General features: G+C 56.4%; 7 protein-coding genes across 7 annotated transcripts; 2 read left to right on the forward strand and 5 right to left on the reverse strand.

Annotated features, from left to right (window-relative positions):
* Positions 1-234: 234 nt before the first annotated feature.
* On the reverse strand, positions 235-2,798 carry J3D65DRAFT_574454 (uncharacterized protein). Its single transcript, XM_066797654.1, has 2 exons — positions 1,530-2,798; positions 235-1,479 (listed from the first exon to the last, which is right to left on the reverse strand). Exons 1-2 carry the CDS (start codon positions 2,446-2,448, stop codon positions 671-673), a joined length of 1,728 nt encoding a protein of 575 aa, XP_066654073.1. The 5' UTR covers positions 2,449-2,798; the 3' UTR covers positions 235-670.
* A 4,680-nt stretch (positions 2,799-7,478) lies between these two features.
* Positions 7,479-7,739, reverse strand: J3D65DRAFT_630964 (uncharacterized protein; the record flags this gene model as incomplete). The annotated part of the gene is made up of 1 exon (XM_066800872.1): positions 7,479-7,739. One exon carries the CDS (start codon positions 7,734-7,736, stop codon positions 7,500-7,502), a length of 237 nt encoding a protein of 78 aa, XP_066654074.1. The 3' UTR covers positions 7,479-7,499.
* Positions 7,740-7,779: 40 nt separating this feature from the next.
* Positions 7,780-9,923, forward strand: J3D65DRAFT_630965 (phosphatidylethanolamine-binding protein). The gene is made up of 2 exons (XM_066800873.1): positions 7,780-8,826; positions 8,965-9,923. The coding sequence occupies exons 1-2, from the start codon at positions 8,091-8,093 to the stop codon at positions 9,684-9,686; spliced, it is 1,458 nt and encodes a 485-aa protein (XP_066654075.1). The 5' UTR covers positions 7,780-8,090; the 3' UTR covers positions 9,687-9,923.
* A 481-nt stretch (positions 9,924-10,404) lies between these two features.
* J3D65DRAFT_669423 (UPF0023 family protein) lies at positions 10,405-11,576 on the reverse strand (the record flags this gene model as incomplete). Its single annotated transcript, XM_066803198.1, has 3 exons — positions 10,405-11,381; positions 11,453-11,504; positions 11,556-11,576. The coding sequence occupies 3 exons, from the start codon at positions 11,574-11,576 to the stop codon at positions 10,405-10,407; spliced, it is 1,050 nt and encodes a 349-aa protein (XP_066654076.1).
* Positions 11,577-11,760: 184 nt separating this feature from the next.
* On the forward strand, positions 11,761-14,024 carry J3D65DRAFT_652382 (carboxypeptidase Y-like protein A). The gene is made up of 3 exons (XM_066802452.1): positions 11,761-12,464; positions 12,520-13,415; positions 13,465-14,024. The coding sequence occupies exons 1-3, from the start codon at positions 11,981-11,983 to the stop codon at positions 13,729-13,731; spliced, it is 1,647 nt and encodes a 548-aa protein (XP_066654077.1). The 5' UTR covers positions 11,761-11,980; the 3' UTR covers positions 13,732-14,024.
* A 2,149-nt stretch (positions 14,025-16,173) lies between these two features.
* On the reverse strand, positions 16,174-17,707 carry J3D65DRAFT_604739 (Chloroperoxidase; the record flags this gene model as incomplete). Its single annotated transcript, XM_066798298.1, has 5 exons — positions 16,174-16,504; positions 16,553-16,730; positions 16,780-17,103; positions 17,159-17,339; positions 17,372-17,707. The coding sequence occupies 5 exons, from the start codon at positions 17,705-17,707 to the stop codon at positions 16,174-16,176; spliced, it is 1,350 nt and encodes a 449-aa protein (XP_066654078.1).
* A 1,314-nt stretch (positions 17,708-19,021) lies between these two features.
* Positions 19,022-21,429, reverse strand: J3D65DRAFT_592362 (uncharacterized protein). Its single transcript, XM_066797804.1, has 4 exons — positions 20,814-21,429; positions 20,625-20,763; positions 20,278-20,567; positions 19,022-20,222 (listed from the first exon to the last, which is right to left on the reverse strand). The coding sequence occupies exons 1-4, from the start codon at positions 20,928-20,930 to the stop codon at positions 19,392-19,394; spliced, it is 1,377 nt and encodes a 458-aa protein (XP_066654079.1). The 5' UTR covers positions 20,931-21,429; the 3' UTR covers positions 19,022-19,391.
* Between the last annotated feature and the right edge of the window lie 24 nt (positions 21,430-21,453).

The raw sequence follows: 21,453 nt of genomic DNA on the forward strand, positions 1-21,453 counted from the left end.
CCAGAATTTCTGAGTCGCCGCAATGCATCCCGGTAGTGTAGCACGGGGCAACTTCGGCTCTGGTACCTCACGCCCGTCATAGGTAAATCCGCGAATCTATCCATCAGACCTAGCAATATTGCCTTACTGCAGGAAGGAAGAAGTCGATGACTCTTCACGCTTAGACTTACGTGGCCGGGAAGCGATCAATCGTACAGAGATCCTCGGCCCAGGAAATAATACCAAAGCCTCGTTCACCCTAGATGCTCTCACTCGCAGTTTTCCCACTTGTACAGTGACACCACCAACCGAGTACATGCACACGATCATTTATTGCTTGCAATATATTTCAAAATTGCCTATCCAGTTGAAGCTGTTATCGCAGCTCAGATGTGACCCTATAATCCGTTTCCCCGACCCCGAGTCCAGAAAGAAGCTTGTCGAGGCGCCTTTGTTCGCCGATTCCCTGCTCTATGGCAGATGTTGAGCTCTGTCGGCTCCATCCTAAAAGTGAAAAAACAAAAGACAAAGAAAAAAATGACGGATGCCGCTTTGATATCAAACGAGAGTCGTGCCCACCAAGTCCAGTCTCAAAATATCCACAAGGTTAAGGAAGGAAATAAACACAACGAAAGAAACGGTTGCCTACTCCTTGCAACCCTACTCCACTTTTGAATACGAAAGATCATGTTTACAAGCACATGGCAAGAACACGCTCACAAACGGCATCGAGCTTGGCGGTGGCGCGCTCGAAGCGATGTTGCTGCTGCTCGGGGGTCTCGTTGTTCAGGGTGACCTCAACACGAGCAAAGGCCTTCTCAGGAGCAATGTGACCAAAGAGAGATCCCGTGTTAGAGACAGACGAGGGAGCGGGAGAGTTGTAGTAGAGGGCAAAGTCCGGGTTGCCGTCATCGACCTCCTCAACTTCGGCAGGCTTGTTGGCGACCGGCTTCTCCGAGACAATCTCGGGGCGCTCGATGACCGGGTAGTCGGCCTTGACAGTGTCCTCGACGGGAGAAAAGATGGAGGAGCTGCCCTTGCCAGAGAGACCCTCCAAATCAAAGGGGTTGGTAGGACCCTCGGGGAGCTCAAGGACGGCATAGATTTGAGGCTGGTTGAAGTTGAACCCGCTGCCAGGGAAGTAGTTGACGTTGTTGTTGTTCATGTCATAGGACATGGCTGACTGCTCGGGAATCATCGACATGCCCATCTGAGAGGAGCTCTCGTGCGAAGACTCCTTGATCATGGGTGGGGCCGTGTTGAAGTTTTGCTGGACCGGTGCCTGAGTGGCAGGAGCGGCCGGCATCTTCGTGGGCGCGTTCAAGGCAGGGTCGCGGCTAAGCTCCTCAAGGAACGGCACAAAAGCCTGGTGGCGGAGCAGGCGCTCAATAAAGGCCTGCGAGCGGGCGTTCTCTTCCTGGAGTGCGCGGTTCTCAATGCGCAGTTCATTAGCCTCGTTGCTCTTGGCCGCAACTTCGCCCTCGAGCTGCGAAATGTACTCTACACCATGTTAGCGAATGAAGACGTCATGGGGCAAACGAACTACATACCCTTTCTCCTGGAACGGAAAGCACGCGCAGACACCTTGTTGCGAAGCTGGCGGCGCTCCTTGCTGCTGAGTTTCTTTCCTTCTTCGCTGGCGAGGAGTCTCTCATCCTCATCCATCTCTTCCTCGTCCTTCTTCATCTTGACAATGTGCGGAAGAACGCTGTTGCCGTTCGCATCCGTCTGCTGAGATTGCAGGATGCTGTTTTGGCGGATCTGGTTGACGACGCGCGCAATGGTTTCTTCGGTGCGCGCATCGGTAAATTGAGCGGATTTTCTTTGCGCATGTTGGCGACCGTGCTGTTGTTGCTGCTGTTGCTGATGTTGGTGCTGCTGCTGGAGCAGCTGCTGTTGTCTCTGTTGCTGGGCCTGCGCCTGCGCCTTGGCCGCGAGAGCAGCTTGTTGCTGATGCATACCCGGGAAGAATCGGACGTTCTGCTGCGACTGCTGCTGGATGTTGTGAGGGTCGACAAAGTCGTCTTTTTGCGCGCTCTCTCCGCCGTAGAAGAATGCAGGCATGGGGCCGGAGTTGCCCATGTTGGTGTCCATGTCCAGGTCGCCCCATCCATCGTCAAAGCCCAGGCCGGAGTTGCTAAAGTTGAAGGATTCGCGCGAGGGCTGGTTCATGGAGGGCATTTGGATGCCCGGAAGAGAGCCAGTGGGCAATCCGGTCTGTTGCTTGAAAAGCTCATACTCGTGACTCGGCTTGGCGGGAGTTTGGTGGTCGTCGGCCTGGTCGAGAGGAAGGATGCTGTTGGTGGGGCTGGCCATGGTCGAGGCGACTGTTGAGGGGGCCATTTGCGAAGAGCTCGCAGGAGCCGGGGACTGGATAGCATTGAAGTCGACCAGACTGTCCATGTCCGGGTCGAAGCATTGGTTGGTGAAGGACTGGTAGCCCATGGGCTGGGCCGCGATGGTAGACATGACGGCGGATGTGAGGGGGGGCGTGGAGAGAGGAGTGGAGGGCGAAAAGATCGCAAAGGCCGGGGGAGGAAGTTGGTGTTTTGATGGAGGAGAGGTAGGTCGTTCGGGTCCCCGGGGTCGCGGGCAGGCAGGCAGTGAGAAAGCGTCGTCAGCGTTCTATTTTGGGAACGAGCTGGCGGCTTGGCCTGGGAGCGAGGGCGAGCAGAGCGATGCGATGCGATGCGATGCGATGGGGATTAACGAGCGGAGTGATTCGGAGTTGGTGGGCGACGGCGTAGGTGTCGTCGCTAGCGGGTTCAGGAGGGTTGCAGTCGAAGTAGTATGTATGGAGTGGGTTGGGTGAAGATGAGGGAGCAGGCGGTAATGGCTGGGGGCGGGGCCCAAAGGGTTTTGTCGCTGCTGAGTTTCAGGGCTGCGCCTCGCTCGCTCAATCATCTCGGCTCCTCGCCCGCCTTGGCTCCTCTCACCCCGAATTGGTCTCTCCTCCGCTGGCGCTCTACCGATCCGCCGTCCTCTCCACTGCACCGGCACCTCTCTCGCACTTGTGCAAATGCCGAACCACTGCTTGACGCCTCCAGACCCAGGGACGACACGCTGTCTCTCTCTCTCTGACTGTCCGCTAGCCATCGCTACGACTAGCCTTTTTCTCTGTGCCTTCACGCTGCACACGCAATCACTGCTTATCCAACCGCCAAACTTTAACCCGCCCGTCTTACACTAAGCATCCCACGACAGCATCGCCCAAGTCGTGCTGAACTTTGTCCCTTTGAGCCACGCCACAATCACGCCCATGCTGTGTCTGGAGCCTCCACATTCGGATCTGCTCGCCGAAATCCAGGTGGAGAAGGAAAGAGACGGACCTCCTTGACCCATCGTCCACTGCCTCCTCCACCAGCTGCTTGCAACACTAGACGTCGACCATCCAAAGGCCAAAAGCATGAAACGGCCAGTCGATTCAAGACCGTATCGGCGCTGAGTTCAGCGGCTTTGCTGACTTCGCCATCATACTTCGGCCGACCTGGCGTCGGCTCGGAGATAGGCTTCAAGCCAGTCAACTCTTACAGCACGCCGACCTTGCTTTGGGCCGTCAGCGGCTCACGTTGCTGGGAACCTTGGCCGACGCAAAAAAGACACGAGCAAAAAGGAGAGCCCTGCAGGCCTTACGGAGGCCATCGTCAACTAACCGCTCCGTCATCTGTCACGCCACAGCGACTGGCAGACGCTGACTTTTTTTTTTTTTTTGCCTCTTCCACTTGACAAGCACTTGGCAGGTTGGCCCTCACATACTTTCTCCCGCCATTTTCTGAAAAATGAACGCTGTCGGTGTCTACCCGGAATGTAGACTTGTCCAAAGTTTGTGCCCAATGTGAGGAGGCAGACTTGGAAAGTTGCTCAGCCACATCCAAAACACTCAAATTACTTGAGCACCGGGCATGCTGGACAAAGACTGTGGTTGCACACGTACGCGTCCATTGTTGCACTGCTGCGGCATCGCCTTCTCCTACGCTTTGAGGCTTCTCCGACCATGACCTGAATCTCTTCTATCCAGTTGCCCTGCAGCACAGCCGCTTTCGTAGGCGGCTCGGCTCGATTTCTGCTTCGGGTAGCCGGCATCCGCCACTAGGCCTCCTACAAACGGCCGTACTTTGCGGCTTCGTGCTCAAGGGAGGCATGTACAAATGGTGTTGAAAGCCGGTTACAATTGCAGCTTGACGCTTCAGCCCAGGCGATTGTCGATATTTGACAGCAGTAGACGTCAACGTGGCACTCGTCTCAAAAACAGTTTTCTGGCTGTGCTCCGCCTGGCTGCGGGGTGAGCTGGCCCATATTATACGTACAAGGGAATTCGCTTACGACGCCTCTGTTGTCGGGAGGGCAACAGGAACAACAGTCAGCCATCATCCGTGTCCCTCACCACCCGATCCTCGTCTTGCCGTCACTTTTCGTCCAGCAACAAATCTCAGTCGGACCTGCGGCAATGCCGAACCAGCCTCGGAGTTTCCTTCCCCCCAAAAGCCACCATTGAAAAAAAAACTTTCTTTCCAACACAAGCTTCGGCGTTTTGTCAAAATTGAAAAGCCTTAAACAAGAGGGAACGTGCTCTTGGACTATAGGCAGGCTAACACCCTACTGGCAGGTGGATGCAGGTCCATCCTTCTAGAACCACAAGAGCAGTTCTGGTCCTCTCCCGGCTTTGCATTCCGGAGGGAAGAAACTCCTTGATGTCCTCCTTGTCGCTCCGACGACCCTTGCAAGCTAGGATCCAGGCGACCGCTCGCCTTGCAAGGCCAAAGCGGAGAGACACGGAGGAACTCTCTCCACCACGTTGCCCCTGATGGCGAAGGAGGAAGAAGAAGCAGCAAGAAGATGAGAGTGAGACACTCGCCTGCAAGCGCGGGACCTGAGCGTCCCCTCGAGACGCCGCCCCCACACCCAATGCAGCAATGTGATTTGCTCGAGCGAACGCTCGACCGCGTCGCCGTCCAGACCCAGCTGGCTGATGGAGTGATGGTCGACTATCAGCTTGTCCGTGCTGACCGGACCGGTGTCGATCGTGCCTTCATGAGGGCCCTCCTGATTCAGATGCCAGACTGCCGCTGTGCCTGTGTGGGCAATGCGCCTCCCACGTTCGATCGCGATAGTGATGGTCCTCAGCTCCTCATCCGGCAGCAATAATGATTGCGGATGAAATGAGCATCTAGATATGTGTTGCAAGTCACGGCTTATCCCCGTTGCAGTCACTATTGCCGTCTATCGCCGTCGAATGTCTGGAAGTCCTTATCCTGGAGGTTGCTCCGTCGTCGCGCTGAGCTGCACTACACACCGGCCACGAGCCACGCCTTGTAGGGTCTTTTCTTTGGTTTGGCTCCAGCCCGCTCCACGCACGCACGCACGCACATATGCACGAGCTGAACGTTGCGTTGCGGCGCAAAGGGCTGGTTGGTCTCTGATTGCCCCGAGGCCCGTCCCTTCATGCATACAGGTACAGCACAGAGGAAGTGAAACCGAGGGCGCCGATGGTCGCGGTATACATCGCACGCAGGACTGCCATGCTATGTATACTACGTCGTGGGCAGTTCGAAGTTCAAATGCCATGGGGCTTATGAGACTACACACGGTACGTACATGTGAGCAAAGTACAAAGCTCTCACGAGCATTGCTCCCCATTCCTCACATTTCGTCCTGCGCGCTGCAACCGCTTCAAGCCAAAGCAGACCAGCAGAGGCACCCACACACCAGGAGTGGCCCGGCCCAGCCCAGCCAGCCAGCCAGCCAGATAGTCCGGAGCGCGGCGGTCTCCCAACAGGACCATCCGTCGACGGACGGCACCGGATCAGAATCAGGACCCGCCGTTGATCTCTCCCGTTCGTCCTTGACGTAGAGGCAGTAGTGCTGGAGGATATCGGGTAACATTGACCGACGACCTATTGACCGACTGATCAACCGACCGGAAAGTCAAATTTGAAAGATTACTCGGGCTTTTCGACCCAAGAGTCGCCGCTAGGTGCTATCTGTACTGATAGCCTAGAAATGAGCAGCCCTGGGGAGCTGAGATGCGACACTGACAGGCTGATTGCGATCATCGGCCAGAAGTGCTTGCACGAGAAGACGGCGAAGTGGAGTGCGCGGCTTTGCCAGCAGGTACGTTTGTACGAGCTTCCCTCACGCCTTGGGGGAGGGACAGACGTTGCGGTGATGGTGGTCATTGTCGATTCGTCGTCAACTGTTGGCGCTCGCCTGGTGACGGACTAGGCCACGAATGCCAGGTACCTAGGTAAGGTAGGTCAAAGGCACAGTGGGTACGGTACGTACGTGATGAAAGAAACATTACTTACCTCCCCGGCACTGTCGTGGCTGCGTCTGGGTGATAGGAAGCATCCATTCCCCTGCCCTCTCTCTCTCTCTCCCACCCCTCAACGGCCAAGCTCATTCACGCCTGGCGAGCCATAATTCACAACCACGGTTAGACTAGGCTTACCAAGTCTCATATGATCTTTCAGCACCCACTCCTACCGTGCAGCATTAGCTACCATGCAGGCGTACCGCGCAACCATCACGAGGGCAAGCACTCACTTTCTTGCTCACTCAGTCAGTCACTTGCCATGTCCAAGCACTCGTACACACACAAAGGCCAACACGCGGACAGTGAGGGAGCGTCTGGGAAAGGGGGCTCGCCGGCCGAAGGTAAGGAGGAGAGCAGCTTCGAAGAGGCCGACCTAGCTGGATGGACGGGGTAGGTATCTGCTGTCCATGACTGGGTAAGGAAGGAAATGAGGCCAAATCGCTCACCTCGCGGGCACACCAACACGGGACGCGAATCAAGGCCGCAGTGATGACGACGAGTCGCGTGGCTCCCATGGACGCTGAGATAGCTGTACATACAAGCAGCTAAAGAGAGACGGAGACGGCCTTTGATGCTGCGGTGCTGCGCTGATGGTGCGGAAATGCGGCGTCGCTTGGGCTTCGGCAGCGTTGACCTGAGAGTTGGGAGTGTGGGATGGTAAGTAGGAAGGTAAGGAAGGTGTGTAGATGCTGATCATGATGGGTGATGGTGTGAGAGCAACACGGGACTGGCGACAACCGAAAAGATGAGCGTGGTGTCCTGCTGGGCTCTTTTGCCGGGGCCAGCGGCAGATCTGGGCGGCGGGAAGTACAGGTTGATAGTCTGATAGAGAGCTGTCCCATTTTTTTCGCGCATCATCGCAATTGTTTGGGATCGTCATGTCGTTGTGGTGGTCCATTCTAGCATCGTATCGTCCGTATTCGGATGAGCCCAGCGGGCCGACGCGCGAAGGTTCACTCCACATTATTGAGACTTGTTAGATTAGTATTCGAATTTTCCCAATTTTCTAATCTTTAATTTCTTTGAATTTTCTCGCCTGCACCTGGCTGGAGGGTTCGGCGTGACCAAAGTTCCAGAGAGGCTCGGGTGCTCCCTGTCTGTCCGTCCGTCCCGTACGTACCCTGTCGAGACCGACGCGACCTGACTGGCCATTCGCGGCCTCCTGTTCGCAGCAGCACCACCACCACCACCATGTCGCAAGCCGTCGTTATCCAGGCCGTTGCACACGCCTCCGCAAGCCGCGAACCGAAGACCGATGGGTAGACTTGGCCCGGCGCGAGGCGCGAGTGCGGAGCGGGAGAAAAGCTGGGCATCGCACAGCACCGCCCGGGCACTGAGGTGCAGACGGGAGTCGATCAATGACGTCACGGACAGTCGCACCTCCGCTAGCCGCAGCGCCTTTGGTGATGGACAAAAGCAAAGCAAAGCACCAGACGACGGGCATACGCCACAGGCACAGCCGTGTAAGAGCAGCGCCTCAGACGTGTGCTGGCTGCGACAATTGGTGCGCCATGGCCGCCGCAGCTCCCCACGTCGTTCAAGTGTGGATGATGTGCTGTCTGTCGGTGGGCACCCACCCAGGCAGCCGTGGTCTGGTCTCGACACACACCACCAAGACTTAGCACCCGACCCGTCTGCTATACCTCCTGCCTGGTAGCCGTGCATGTACCTGTGCTGCTGCTGCTGCTACTGCTGGCTGGTAGCGAGGACCAAGACCAGGCTTCACAACTCCCAAGCAAAAGGCTTGCGCGTCAGTATAAGAACATGTAACTAGCGACAAACGGGCAGGTCAAGTCGCATGCTCCAGGGGCGACGTGCATATGCTCTTGCATCACCTGCGCAGGGCTCTTCCCCGTCTCTCTCTTCTCACGGCTCCCCGGCCATGGAGTTGCTTGGTGGCAGTTGTGCGTTCATCATTCTTGCTTGCTTGCTTGCTTGTCTTCAATCCTTGTCCCAATTGACTGCTTCGCCTCTTCGCTCTTTCCTTCTCGCGCCCCTCCACATTCCCCATTCATCATCCACCCATTCATTCCAAGTCTTTGGCTCCCCGCAATTCTCTCTCACGCACCCCTCCTTCCCCCGTCGTCACGTTGCTGCTGCCGGCCTTGGGCTTGCTTCCACTTACATCACTCGCCTCTTCTCCCCCACCAATTCCTTTCCACCTCTCACATCATTGCTCCGAGGACGACAAACGGACGCACCGCGTCGAGTACCACCCATCAACAATAGCAACAATAGCAATAACCGCCCAATTGATACACACACATCGTCTCGACACCGCCACGTTATACGAATTACTACCATTGCCATCGACATCACCACTACAACAAGCGGCATGCCGTCCCGACATTCCTCCTCGCACGGCGCCAGTCTGCTGCTGCCGCTGCTGCTGCTACTCTCCGTGGCCGGCACCGCGCTGGCGCAGACGCCGCCGTTCTTCGAGCCCAGCGCTTCGGAGCGCCTGCTGGCGACGTTTGATCAGAACAATACGGATCCTTTCTTCTTCGTGCCGGGTGGAGTGTTTGCCGTCAATGGTGCGTTCACCTTCAAGTTCGTCTAGTTTGGAACTTAGCACCGCCGGAAGGAAACGCAAGACGAGAAAAAGAGGAGAGGAGGGCATTGATATTGGAGGGAATGGTAGCAGTGAAAAACAAGCTAACAAGGACCAACAGCCACCCAGGACGCCCCCCAGATCTACCTCCCCGCAAACCGCACCACGCTGGGCCCGCCCACCAACAGCTCGCTGCCAGCGACGTACCTGATCCTGATGGTCGACCCGGACGCGCCGTCGCCGCAAAACACGTCGCGCGGCGAGATCCTGCACTGGCTGCAGCCCGGCGCGCGCCTGAGCCGCAGCACCGAGACGCAAACCGCCAACGACACGGCCATCTCGCTGCTGTCGGCGTCGGACACGGCCACCGAGGCCATCGTCCCCTACCAGGGCCCCGCCCCGCCCAGCGTCGGCCCGCACCGCTACATCGTGCTCGTCTTCCGCCAGCCCGACGGCCCGGCCAACTTTAGCCTGCCTGCTGACTACGAGAGCCGCCGCGGCGGCCAGAATCGCACGCTCTTCAATGCGACCGACTTTGTGCAGAAGGCGAATTTGGGCGAGCCCGTGGCGGCGACCTTCTTTTTGGCCGGCCAGCAGACGACGGGCAACGGCTCGGAGACGTATAATGGCACTGACGCTGCGGCGGGCATTGGCAATTCGTCGCTCGGCGGCGGGAACGCGACCAACAATTCGACGGGCGGTGGCAGCGGCGGTGGTGGAGGCGACACTGGCATGACGGGCCCGGGCACGGCGCCTACCGACTCGGGAGCGCAGAGGAGGGAGAGGCTTGGGTTGGGTGCCTTGATTGGCGCGCTGGCTGGAGCGCTGTGGTTGATTGGCTGAGGAAGACAGAGTGAGGTGAGGGTGACGATTACGCTGACGGACGGTCCTGTTCGGCGTGAAGATGGAGAAAAATAAAACAAGTCAGGGGTAGGTAGGCTGGTTGATAACGGCCGTTGGTCGTATCCGAGGCTTGACGGGTCGTTGGATACGACTGGAAGTCCCTTTGAGGCACGCACGCGTCCGTCCCGTCTTCCCGTTCGCGGTCGAAATTTCCACTTTTTTTTTTTTTTTTTTTTTGCGCTTTTCCCACATACGTATTTTTCGTACTGACCGCCTTCCTGCCTGCCTGTGTGGTTAGTCTGTGAGTGAGTGAGTACAAAGACTCTTTGGCTGGTGGCATGACGGAAGGATGAGCCGGGCTTGATGACTCGTTGGAGTATGACGGGATATGAATAGGATGGGATGGGTGGGATGGATGGGAAGAACCGTGTTGGATAATGGCAGCATTAGCGGTAGCCAACAGAACAGCAATGAAGGAAAGTTGAAACTGAAGACACGAAAATAGGAAAGGAGAGGGGAGAATGGGAGAGGAGTGAGGAATGATGAAGTCTTGCGCCGTCCCAACTCCTGCTATGAAGAAGCTCTCGAAATGCCTGTCGATGCCACAAACGCCCCACGCTGTCATTCCTTTTTGATATCCTGCTCTGATGGTCTTTTCCAATTCTTTTCTTTGTTTATTCCTTGGCTTTCTGCCACCTCCTTCTTCTTCCTTCCGCGCTCAATCCTCGTGCATGACGGCCATGTCCAGCACCTCGGCGCGCGCCCGGCCTTTCGTCTGCGTGGTGATGAAGTCGGTCAGCGCGCGGTACGCGCCGGGCTCGACGAAGCCGACGCACTCCCACTCGTCGCCGAGCACGTCCTGGTTCTCGACCTGCTCGACGAGCGACAGGATGCGGTCCTTGACGGTGCCGGGCGCCTTTTGGTCTTCGCCGTCTGCGGTGTCGTCGTCGTCGTTATTTTTGCTGGCGCCCTTCTTGTTGTTGTTGCCGCCTCTTGCGCCGTTGCCCTTGTTGTTGCTGGGTGCTGCTGATTGTGCCGGTGCTGGCGCGCTCTTGACGGCTTGCTTGAGGATGTTGGTCGGGCAGGTGATGCGCAGGCGCATGCGGGCGCGCGCGACGGGGATCGGCTGGTGCGCGATGAGGGCTTTCATGGCTTCGAGGGCCTGCGACTTGGCCGACTTGTTCGTCGTGACGCCGCTCCAGCGGGGCAGGTCCTTCTTGGGCGGTGCGGGTGCATCGCCACCGTTATTTGCCGCGGCGGCGGTCGAGGAGGCGGTGGTCGTCGGAGTCGAAGTGCCGCTGGCGTGTTGGTGGGCGGGCGCTTGTGCCGTCGCCGAGCTCAGCTGGTCTAGCGCCTTCTCAATCATGCCCGTCGTGTAGACGCGCTTGGTCTTTGGGTCGACGAGGCGGCCGGCGACGATGTCGACGACCTCGTTGTGCACGCGCTCCAGCTGCGCGTTGCGCTCCTTCTCGCCGACCTGCAGCTCGCCCTTGTTCAGAATCTCGAGGATGATGTCGTCGAGCGGCCGGTCCTTGCCGAAGCCCTTGGAGAGGTCCTCCTTGTTGGCGACCTGGCCTTTGCTCACGTTGATGAAGACGTTGGGGATCTGCAGCACGTTGTCCAGGTCCTTTTCGACGCCGCTGCGCCATTCCAGCACTTTGTTCTTGTAGCATGCGATTTCGAAGCGCTTTTTGCCTGCGAACGGGGTCGGTGTTAGGAGGGCTGGTGGCGGATCGCGAGGTGGTGTGGTTGGTTTTTGGACGGACCTTTTTTCATGCGCACAAGTGAAACATTGGTCAACTTGATTTGGTTGACAGGCTGGAAACAAGTTAGCGGGGATGATGAAAATGCAAGGAACGGGGACGTTACAGTCTTGATTCCCACGGGCATTTTGGCGGTGTTTGTGCGTGTGGGCGAGGAGAGGATGTCAAGTTGATGTCGAGGCAAGGCTCAATTGGAAGATTTGAGGTCAGACCGACGGGAGTCAGCCACAGCTGGTGACGTCGAAGCGGCGCTAGAGCTGATAGGGAAGGCCAAGAGCCTTATCAGGTGCACGCGCCAGACCCCAGCCTCTCGCCCGTCAGGCACACCTCCCGTCACTGCTCGCGGAGCTTAGCTTAGCTTTCCACTCTTGACTCTCTCCCAACCCGCGCTTCTCTCTTCCTCTTCGTCATCACTCCCGTCTCTCCCCTCACGAGACCATCCCATCTCGTTCACTTCATCCCCATTTCCATTACTGCTCCTGCCTTTCATCCATTGCCGACCTCTAATCATCTCTCCGAGCTGATTGCACCATGAAGGTCGCCACCTCCGCCCTCCTCTTCGGAGCTGCCACCACGGTGCTCGCCGAGCAGCAGCAGGTCTTCAAGAACACCAAGCCCTCCAACGATGGCTCCGACTCCAAGGGCTCGCTCCCCAGCTGGAATGACGCCCTCAAGCACCTAAACCACAACGCCGAGTTCCGTGAGGTCTGGGACGAGCTCACCATGCTGTTCCCCGAGGCCACCGAACAGACCATGAAGAACGGCTTCTCGTCGGCCCCCAAGCCGCACACCCGCAAGGCTGACTCCGAGTGGGACCACGTCATGAAGGGTGCCGACGTTCAGAGCGTCTGGGTCGAGAACAGCAAGGGCGAGAAGGAGCGTGATGTCGACGGGAGGCTGGATGCCTACAGCCTCCGCACCAAGAAGGTCGACCCCAAGTCTCTCGGCGTCGACACGGTCAAGCAGTACAGCGGATACCTTGATGATGATGAGAACGATAAGCACTTGTTCTACTGTAAGTCTCCCCAACACCTTCGGACTGTCAGCTTGGGCTAACAGAGCTTCGCTAGGGTTCTTCGAGTCCCGCAACGACCCCAAGAACGACCCCGTCATCCTCTGGCTCAACGGCGGCCCCGGTTGCTCTTCGCTGACTGGCCTGTTCATGGAGCTCGGTCCCTCGTCCGTCACAAAGGAACGCGAAGTCAAGTACAACCCGGCTTCCTGGAACAGCAATGCTTCCGTCATCTTCCTTGACCAACCCGTCAACGTTGGTTACTCTTACTCTGGCAGCTCCGTTAGCAACACGGTCGCCGCCGGCAAGGACGTCTACGCCTTGCTCACCCTCTTCTTCAAGCAATTCCCCGAATACGCCAGCCAGGACTTCCACATTGCCGGCGAATCCTATGCCGGCCACTACATTCCCGTCTTTGCTTCCGAGATCCTCTCGCACAAGAAGCGCAACATCAACCTCAAGTCGGTCCTGATCGGCAACGGTCTCACTGATGGTTTGACTCAGTACGAGTACTACAGGCCCATGGCTTGCGGAAAGGGTGGCTGGCCTGCTGTGCTTGGCGAGAGCGAGTGCCAGGCCATGGACAACGCCTTGCCCCGCTGCCAGTCCCTGATCCAGAGCTGCTACAACAGCGAGAGCGTCTGGTCTTGCGTGCCCGCCTCCATCTACTGCAACAACGCCATGATTGGTCCTTACCAACGCACTGGTCAGAACGTCTACGACGTCCGCGGAAAGTGCGAGGACAGCAGCAACCTCTGCTACACCGAGATGGGCTGGATCTCGGACTACTTGAACAAGGACAATGTCATGAAGGCTCTCGGCGCCGAGGTTTCCAGCTACGACAGCTGCAACTTTGACATTAACCGCAACTTCTTGTTCCAGGGCGACTGGATGCAGCCCTTCCACCGCCTGGTTCCCGGCATCCTTGAGCAGATCCCCGTCTTGATCTACGCTGTGAGTACCATTGTACTGATAAGCGCTACCATTGCTGACAGTCATCTAGGGTGATGCCGATTTCATCTGCAACTGGCTCGGCAACAAGGCCTGGAGCGAGGCTCTCGAGTGGCCCGGCCAGAAGAAGTTTGCCCCTCTGCCTCTTGACGACCTCAAGCTCGGCGGCTCCGGCAGGAAGATTGGCGAGATCAAGAGCTCTGGCAACTTTACCTTTATGCGTCTGCACGCTGGCGGCCACATGGTTCCGTTCGATCAGCCCGAGGCCTCGCTCGACATGCTCAACCGCTGGATCGGCGGCGAGTGGTTCGGGCAGTAAATTGAACGACTGTGCAGTTGATGCGGTTGTGGAATAAATTGCCATGATGCAAGTCTGTCTCAGAGTCGGATGTGAGGTCGTGTTATTGAGCTGTAGACTGGTATGGTAGATGGAAAGGCAAAAGCAGTGCTACATAGGGAGCTTTGTCTATCAAATTGACGTCATGTCTCTTGTAATGGTCTGCAAAGGACAATTGAAACAATCAGATATAGCGGTTTTTGGAACTAATCGAGTTTCTCCATATTTCTCCTGCCATACTTGAATTCGCAGTGACACTGAAGGGTAGACTGGGGGTTGTCAAGCAAGATAGTCGGCGGTAGGCACGATCAAGCGCTCATCGGAGCCATGAACGCGCCCTGGACGCAAAGTAACAGGGAGCTTGACTTCACCAGGCTCGTCGCCTCCCTACTCCGCGCAGCGCACACTCTCTCCCTGCTCACGCGCATATAGACGTAGATGAAAAAGACGAATAGGCAGGCGGATGAGGAGCGATGTTTCTGTTTGGTTTGGGAAATGCCGCTAAATCAATCGTGTAAAAAGTCTCAGAGCCGAACTGAGCTGCTTGCGTCTAGGCGTGATATTTTGGGGGCAACTGTATGAAAGCGAAGGCCTTGGGTGGGTAGATCTAGATAGTCAACCGCAATGCTTTGAGTGACACAGTCGTATGGATGATGAGGGAGCTGGGGCGAGAAATGTACGAAATCAAATGATTGAAAGGCTGCGGTGTCCAAATTCAAGGTTTGTAAGACGTTTGAAGCAGAGAGCAACTTGGCGAGCGTGGACTTGATTGATGAGGGCAAAGTGAGCGAGATGGCGAGGATCTATAGAGTTTGGACAGACTGGTAGGTTCTGGTATTAATCGGGAAGATGTGGACTTGGAGCAAGAATCTTCTGCACGAAAGTGATAGGGCAAGAGAGGACTTGCGGATGGTTTGAAGGTTGAGAAATTTAGTGACTTGAGAGCTGGCTCGTAGTGTTTGTCTGGAAAACTCGTCCACATCTCTCTTTCCGCACCGTGAAAACAATTGAGTCCTGCTCAGCGCTCTTGGATGGTCCCTCAGAAAGACATCTCGTTCAAGGCTACCACCATTACCACCCAACAGCGCAACACTCCACCCTAAATACTGTACTCCAGCACCAACACCACCCTAAGCCCTCCCCGTCCATCTCCCCTGTCAATCACCAAACCCGCCCAAACCTGCCCCACCCCACTCCACCGCGTCAATCACCAGTTCACTGCCGACGATGCGCGCGCACCCTTGGCCGCCAATCGCTCTTTCTTGGCGCCCGCCCGCGCGCGCACGCCGATCGACGCTGAGACCCCCTGGCTTACTTACCCCAGGCCGGGCTCGGAGCAGGCGGGGAGGTGGCTCGGAGGAAGTCGTCGTCCGCCGGTGGGCATTTTGAGTTATTGGGATGTGTTGGGAGGGTAGGATGGGCATGAGAAAGGGAGGGAGGGGAGGCTGGTTGACCTGACCGTCGGTGGTCGCAATATGTATGTGCTGAGGGAGGATGATCGTAGATGTGAAGGAGAGATTAGATGGGTGGGTGTGTGGTGGCGGGCGCGGCGCCGAGATATTGCCTCCCCATCTTAGAGTAGGAGTGGGTGGAGGAGTCTCGCCTTGCCATTTCAGATTTGTCGCGTCGTGCGATGTGACGGACGGCTGCCTATGTCATTAGCTCACTGACTGACGACTACCTCGCCACCACATCCACCACCACTCTGTCCACCGCACGCGCGGCCCGCACATCTTCGCGGCGCTTTAGCCCGCTTCCCCCCGCGAGGCGGACGGACGCACCGCGCGAACGAGTCGTGGAAATGCGTCACTTGGCTACTGACTCGCTGCGCTGTGTTCCTGGCGCTCACGGGGAAGGGGGAGAGTTGCGTGATCGACCGGCGCGGGAATTGGGTTTGCCGGGGGGCCGCTGGTTGGATGTGGATGCCCGGGGTGGTGGTGTTGATTTTTTCGTTTTTGAGTGGTGGGGGTGGGAAGGGGGAAGGGGGAAGGGGGATGTGGATTGAGGTATTCATGTGGTGGGTGGTGGGTTGGTTTGCGGGCTTGATTTTGGGCATGGCTGGCGCGAGAGCGAGGGATAAAAACGAAGAATCCCGCTTGTTTGGGATATTCAAGAAATTAAGAGTTGATGTGGTGGTGTATAGAAATTAGAGAGGCTGTCCCGACATCGGCCAAATCGTGGAATCCAGCGAAACGCGTTGATGAGCTTCTGATGGGTAGGACCACGAAACAGATGACGTCCGCAGGAGTAGCCGTTGTCTTGTCCATTGGAACCAAAGACAAATGCCGTCGCTCGTGGGACAGCTCAAGCGAACCTCCCATGTGGTCGAAATAAACATGGCCCCCAAGCCGACCATCCACAACCCCTTGACCGCCCTCAATAACGACTGCAAATCCCCCCCACACAAGTCCCCGCAACCTTCCCTTACAAGCTGGACCCCGCGGTTTTGGCCCCAGGATAGCGCTCCTGGATAGCATCCCACAAGCTCTGGCCGCCGACCTCCATGTCCTTGAAAGCGGGGCAAGCGAGGCTCAAGAGCGGGGCGGAAAGGGCGTCGGTGACCATCTCGATGGGTTTTTCGAGCGTGGCCATGAGCGGTGAGAGCGAATTGGGCATGAACGTCTTGAGCACCTCGAAGACGAAGCACAGCAGGTTGTTGGATTCGAGCAGCGACGTGGCGTCGAGGACGCCGCCGGTGATGTTGGCGAGCTGGAGGCCGCTGAATGAGTTGACGGTGCCGGTGTTGCCGCCGACGCTGCCGTTTTGTGAGCACTTGCGCATTGTAAAAAGCCGAGTATCTTACCTGCCGAGCTCCGGGTGCTTGAGGACCCAGCTCACAATGTCGAGGTTCAGCGGGACAAGGCCGTATTCAAGAGGCTTGCGGTACCAGTTGTCGGGAAAAGTCTCGTGGCCTTGCTTGTATTCCATCTTGCCATCCTCGGTGTCAACGACGGCAAAGAATTTCTTGAAAATATCCTGAGCTGTGCAATGTCAGCAGGAGCCGAATTCTCTGTTTGAAACCATGCTTACTCAAAATTCCCTCGGGGTGCTCTTCAGTGTGATTTGCAAGCAAGCGGCCCAAGAAAAAGTAGCCAGCATTGCGTGCAATCATTCCAGTGATGGGACCGTAGTAAAAGTTCGGGTTGTGTGCAACGGCGTAATCGAAACGGTTGGCAGCTTGCTGCGCGAGTATGTCCATGGAAAGCACACCATCCTCATCGGCCATGTTGTAGAATTCCTCGAAAAGCGTCATGTTCATGGTCCAGGAGTCGTTGGTCATGTACAGGTCATTGCGGGTCAAAGACGCGTCGGATTCGATCCAATTGTGCGAGCCCTGAAGACCGCGAGGCGTGCCTACGAATCATGTCAATTTCAACCATTTCTCGAATGATTTGCTTGGCTGACGAACCCAAAAGGCCTCCGAGGTTGCCCAAGAGATTGTTCGTTTCGTCGTTTGGACCACCAATGGAAAATCCGGGGTTCAGCGAGAGCGGGTTGCCAGTCCATACGGTGCCCATGACACCGAGCACGGTGGCGAGTTCAAGTCCCATGCCCAAGACTTCGTTGATGGTCGTAACAACCTCGAGAAACTGCCTCGAGTGAGTCCTTATTCTCGATGAACCCTGAGACGAGCACGTACGCTAGTCACACCATTGCGGGCAATGTATCCATGGTTTGCCAGCACATTGAGACCTGGGCAAGGTCCTCGCTGGTCTCCAGCGTCAAAGTCCGGGGCTTGGAATGCATGGTCGCCGGTAGTTTCAACCGGGGAAGTCAGGTTCGACAACAGCGACAATCGCTTGGTGTTGCGGTGCTTCTTCACCAGATCGAGAGCATCCGAAAGAGTGTCGGGGTTGAGTTGTGAGAGAGCGCGGGGGTCAAACGTCGGAAAGGCATTGGCGACGAGTGATGCCGTCGGGAGCGAGGAAAGGAGGAAAAGAGAGTTGACAAGCTTCATCTTGAAGAAGGGGTATTAAATAAACAACTAAACCAAACGCGCCTCCGATGCCGCAGAAGATCAAGGAATGACTAAAGCGAGTGCAATTGGTGGTCCTAAAGCCAGGAAAAGAGAGACAATGGTCGGCAGAGGTGACGAGGACTAAACACAAGAGCGGCCTCAAAGTATGGCAACCATCATAGGGGAGTAGGAGCACTTGGCACCTGGGCCTAACAAATAAGACGCGACGCAATTACGGCAGCATCTCTGCGGCTCATTTTTGCAGCATAACCTAGGCTCTGGGAGTCGTTACCGCGGCCCCCGAGGCTTTGGAAGCTCGTGGGGCCAACCAGATTCCTCGGAAACCAGGGCTGTAAGCAGGAAACCGTAGCCGCGAACCACGCGGGTGGCACGTGGGGAGGAAGCCTTGTCCGCCTAGCCTTCGTGGGCCAGTGCCGAGTCATAATTAATTTGGATCTTCTCCTCATCGAGCTGCTTCCAGAAGGGCAGAAGATGAGACCGCCTTGAGCTGAGTCGGGACGAGTCCTTAGCGGGCAAAAAATCAGCGACGGGGTTTTCCGCGATTCGCGAGCAGGGAGGCTGCCAAATTGCCCGTTCATCACTGGGGGCACTTGCAGGCCTTGGGTTTTGTGCGCAAAAAGGAGTTGGCGCGTGGTCCCTTTGGGCTTTCGCCGGCAAATGCTTGCGAGTTCTGCCGGGTCGGGACGAGGCTCGGGAAGAGGCGAGTTGCGGCGTAGACTCGACGACTTTAGAACAAGGGTTCCCAACTACCAAAGGCGGTAGTATGAGGAAATAGATGCATCTCAAGGTTTCAGTAGAGGAAGGGTGGCTTTGACCGACGTCATGTCGCAACAACGGGGGGGGGCATCAAGCCCAACGAGCCCAAGCATCGACAAGGCCGGAGTTGTACTGCCGCACGATTCCGGAGAAGGCTAGAGATGGCGGAGGGTCGAGTCAGACCATGAAGAAAAAGTGACGTTGGGGAAAGGAGGAGAAGAGGTCAAGGCATGAGCTGCGGTGTGAACAAGGCCAGCGCTCGGGCCGCCTTGGCAGGGAAGAAGACGGGTGCTTGGACCGGGTAAACGCCAATGTCCCATCGACACAGGGGTGCATCCCTGGCCTGTGGTTTTATCGCCGTTGGCTCGTTGATCGATGACTTTTACGGTTACGGATCCCAGAGCCTTCCGGCAACTTGAGAGTTGTACGCGGTACTGCCGGCGCGGAAACCGTCCTCCACGAACGAGCCATTTGAGTCCACGTGAGAAACACCACGAGCCGGCTGAAGACCAAGCTGGAAGTTCAATTGTGGACAGGCTCCAATATTCAACTGCATCGTTTCTAATTCCCACGTGTGTGGCCAGAAAGCACACTCCGCTGGGTGCTACTAATCTCCGAATGTTGAAGTTTAAAGCCGTCTGTTGCGTAAGAATCCAATACGGACGCGGAAAGTGTTACCCATGGGAGACGGAAGAGTGGCAAGAGATACAGAAATAACGAGAACTGACCAATGGAGCAAGTAAAGAAGGATCGCATTTGAATGTAGCTCCAGAAACCAAGAAACCAAGTGGTAGAGGCAAAGTCGAAGCCTCCGGGTATTGTCGAGAAATGACAAGAAATTAAACTGATATACCGAACAACCCAGTCGGAATTTTCAAGCGCCCACATCATGCATCCAGGTCATCTCTTAGACATGTTCTCTGCCTTGCGTGCCTTGGCCCATAGTCCAGCTGTCGGGCCTTGAATCAGCCGTGACTGACGTGTGAACCGTGTTCGATGTAACGGTCCAGGACTCTTTGTGGCCCTCGGAAGTGGTTTGGCCACCGCGGCTCTCAACGTCAACGAGCGGAACGAAATCGGTCTCGTCCCCCTTGTTGGGCTTGACGGAGAGCTGGGTTGCGCTCCGGCTAGTCGATGATGTGCCGGTGCTCTTGCCGGTGCTGTTGACCGTGTCCTTGATCTTGGGCCAGAACTTGGCAAACAGGAAGCGGTGAGCAGGCATGCAACCGCAAATGATGGAGACGTAGACCTCAATCAAACTCCAGTAGCCGGCCTCAAAGTAGTCCCAGGTAATGTTTTGAGAGTTGGCAAAGTGGACCAGGGATTCCAGGCGGATGATCGAAGTCAAGACGATGAAGATACCAACGCTGAACATGGCCATGACCATGAGCTTCTTCTTGATGCCCATGTTCAAGCCAGCAAGATGCTTCAAAGGAAGAACCATGACAATGGCGTCGAGGAGAATGTTGACGGCGGCGGCGACGTATCCCTGGATGTGAATGTCGTTGCATTTTCCTTCGTGAAGACCATCCCACTGCGTCCAGGCGTAGCTGACTGGGCTACATTGCAAGGCAGTGACAATACCAAAAACGATGCAGTAGACCACGCAGACGCCCATGGTGGCGTAGATGATCATGCGGAAATCCTTGGCCGGGAAGACTCGGAGGTAGAAGAACAAGACGGATATTTTCGAGATACCCAGGGCAACGACGTAGAAAATTTCGCCAAAGAAGTAGTACTGGCTCAATGTTAGAACCCAAAATGCCAAGTGTTGGTCCACAGGGTTCACTTACATGGAGTACGTTGGTGATTTGTTCAGGAGTCAGAGTCCAGATATCTTTACCCATACCATTGTCGGCAAGAATAGGAGCAAACACAGCTGGGGGAATTGCTAGGATGACAAGCAACAGCATCGTCCAGTCATCCCAACTGACTGCGCGGCCAGTCTTGCCGAGACTTGCGGCCATGCGGAGGAGGAAGGCGAGGAACGCAACAACCATGCCCACTATACCAATGGCAGTGAATGTACTACTCTGGTCACGTACTTCGGCGCCGCATGCTGTGAGGGAGACATTCTTGGTTTCTGCGAGCCAGTTAGTGACTTGACTTCGAAGTGTTCCGGGTGTTGGGGGTCACCTACGGAGGCCCTCTGGGATCGTGCAATTGGACGCAACGCAAACGGTAAGCTGAGCGTTCAACGGAACATTTGAGCAAAGGCAGGCTTGATTAAGGTTCGTGGCGCATTCGGAGGTTGGAAGAAGGGTCTTTAGACAGAGTAACTTTGAAACATCAGATTAGATTTCTCTGACTCGCAGGTGAGGCAACATACAGCACAGGTGGGCATCTCCTTTGCAAGGGCCGTAAGGGCAGAGGATTGAGCGGCTACCGGCTGTACGGCCGAAGCAAAGAAGGCGGCCGACATGGCCAGAGTGGTCCACAACCTCATGATTGGCGCGTAGCGAGAAGTGTCCTGTTCGTAACGAGAGAATGGGGTCGGACAAGGACGAAGAAGAACAGCACAAAGGGAAGCGGATGGTTCCCTGACCCAGGGATCGAGGGGACTATTTCAACTATCTGCACGTTGGTCTTGAACAAGTCCGCTAACGTCAAAATTGACCGTCGGCAATACGACTGGAGGCCTGGGCACGACCATCTTGGCTCTGGGGAGGCGATTCCGCAGCGAAGAGCCCGCGATAAGCCCGAGTAGAGCAGGTAGTCATGAAGGGCTTAATTTTTTTCTTATGCTTGCGTCTCGTCCAGGGGGGATTTTCAGCAGTGTGCGTCAAATCGGCCAGGACGGGGGACCGGGTCAAGGGGGGCGGCTGAGGTGGCCGGAGGCAAGATTTGGCGCAGAGCCACAAGATCAGCGGCTCTGGACAAGTTGGAGAGCTCAGGCCTGCGATGTTGGACGGTGAGTGGTGTTGATGGTGTTGTGGGCTGAGTCGTGGTCGGAGCGGCGGACCAATCCG

This window comes from Phyllosticta citribraziliensis, assembly GCF_038025025.1.
Source record: "Phyllosticta citribraziliensis strain CPC 17464 chromosome Unknown J3D65scaffold_8, whole genome shotgun sequence".
Taxonomy (NCBI): domain Eukaryota; kingdom Fungi; phylum Ascomycota; class Dothideomycetes; order Botryosphaeriales; family Phyllostictaceae; genus Phyllosticta; species Phyllosticta citribraziliensis.

Coding starts and splice junctions, on each gene's coding strand:
- J3D65DRAFT_574454 (XM_066797654.1), bottom strand. CDS start 2,448: ATGTCTACCATCGCGGCCCAGCCCATGGGCTACCAGTCCTTCACCAAC. Junction 1,480..1,529: donor TTTCCGTTCCAGGAGAAAGG/GTATGTAGTTCG, acceptor AACATGGTGTAG/AGTACATTTCGCAGCTCGAG.
- J3D65DRAFT_630965 (XM_066800873.1), top strand. CDS start 8,091: ATGCTCCAGGGGCGACGTGCATATGCTCTTGCATCACCTGCGCAGGGC. Junction 8,827..8,964: donor TGGAGTGTTTGCCGTCAATG/GTGCGTTCACCT, acceptor AAGGACCAACAG/CCACCCAGGACGCCCCCCAG.
- J3D65DRAFT_652382 (XM_066802452.1), top strand. CDS start 11,981: ATGAAGGTCGCCACCTCCGCCCTCCTCTTCGGAGCTGCCACCACGGTG. Junction 12,465..12,519: donor CGATAAGCACTTGTTCTACT/GTAAGTCTCCCC, acceptor GAGCTTCGCTAG/GGTTCTTCGAGTCCCGCAAC. Junction 13,416..13,464: donor TCCCCGTCTTGATCTACGCT/GTGAGTACCATT, acceptor ACAGTCATCTAG/GGTGATGCCGATTTCATCTG.
- J3D65DRAFT_592362 (XM_066797804.1), bottom strand. CDS start 20,930: ATGAGGTTGTGGACCACTCTGGCCATGTCGGCCGCCTTCTTTGCTTCG. Junction 20,764..20,813: donor AGGAGATGCCCACCTGTGCT/GTATGTTGCCTC, acceptor GATGTTTCAAAG/TTACTCTGTCTAAAGACCCT. Junction 20,223..20,277: donor AAATCACCAACGTACTCCAT/GTAAGTGAACCC, acceptor ACATTGAGCCAG/TACTACTTCTTTGGCGAAAT.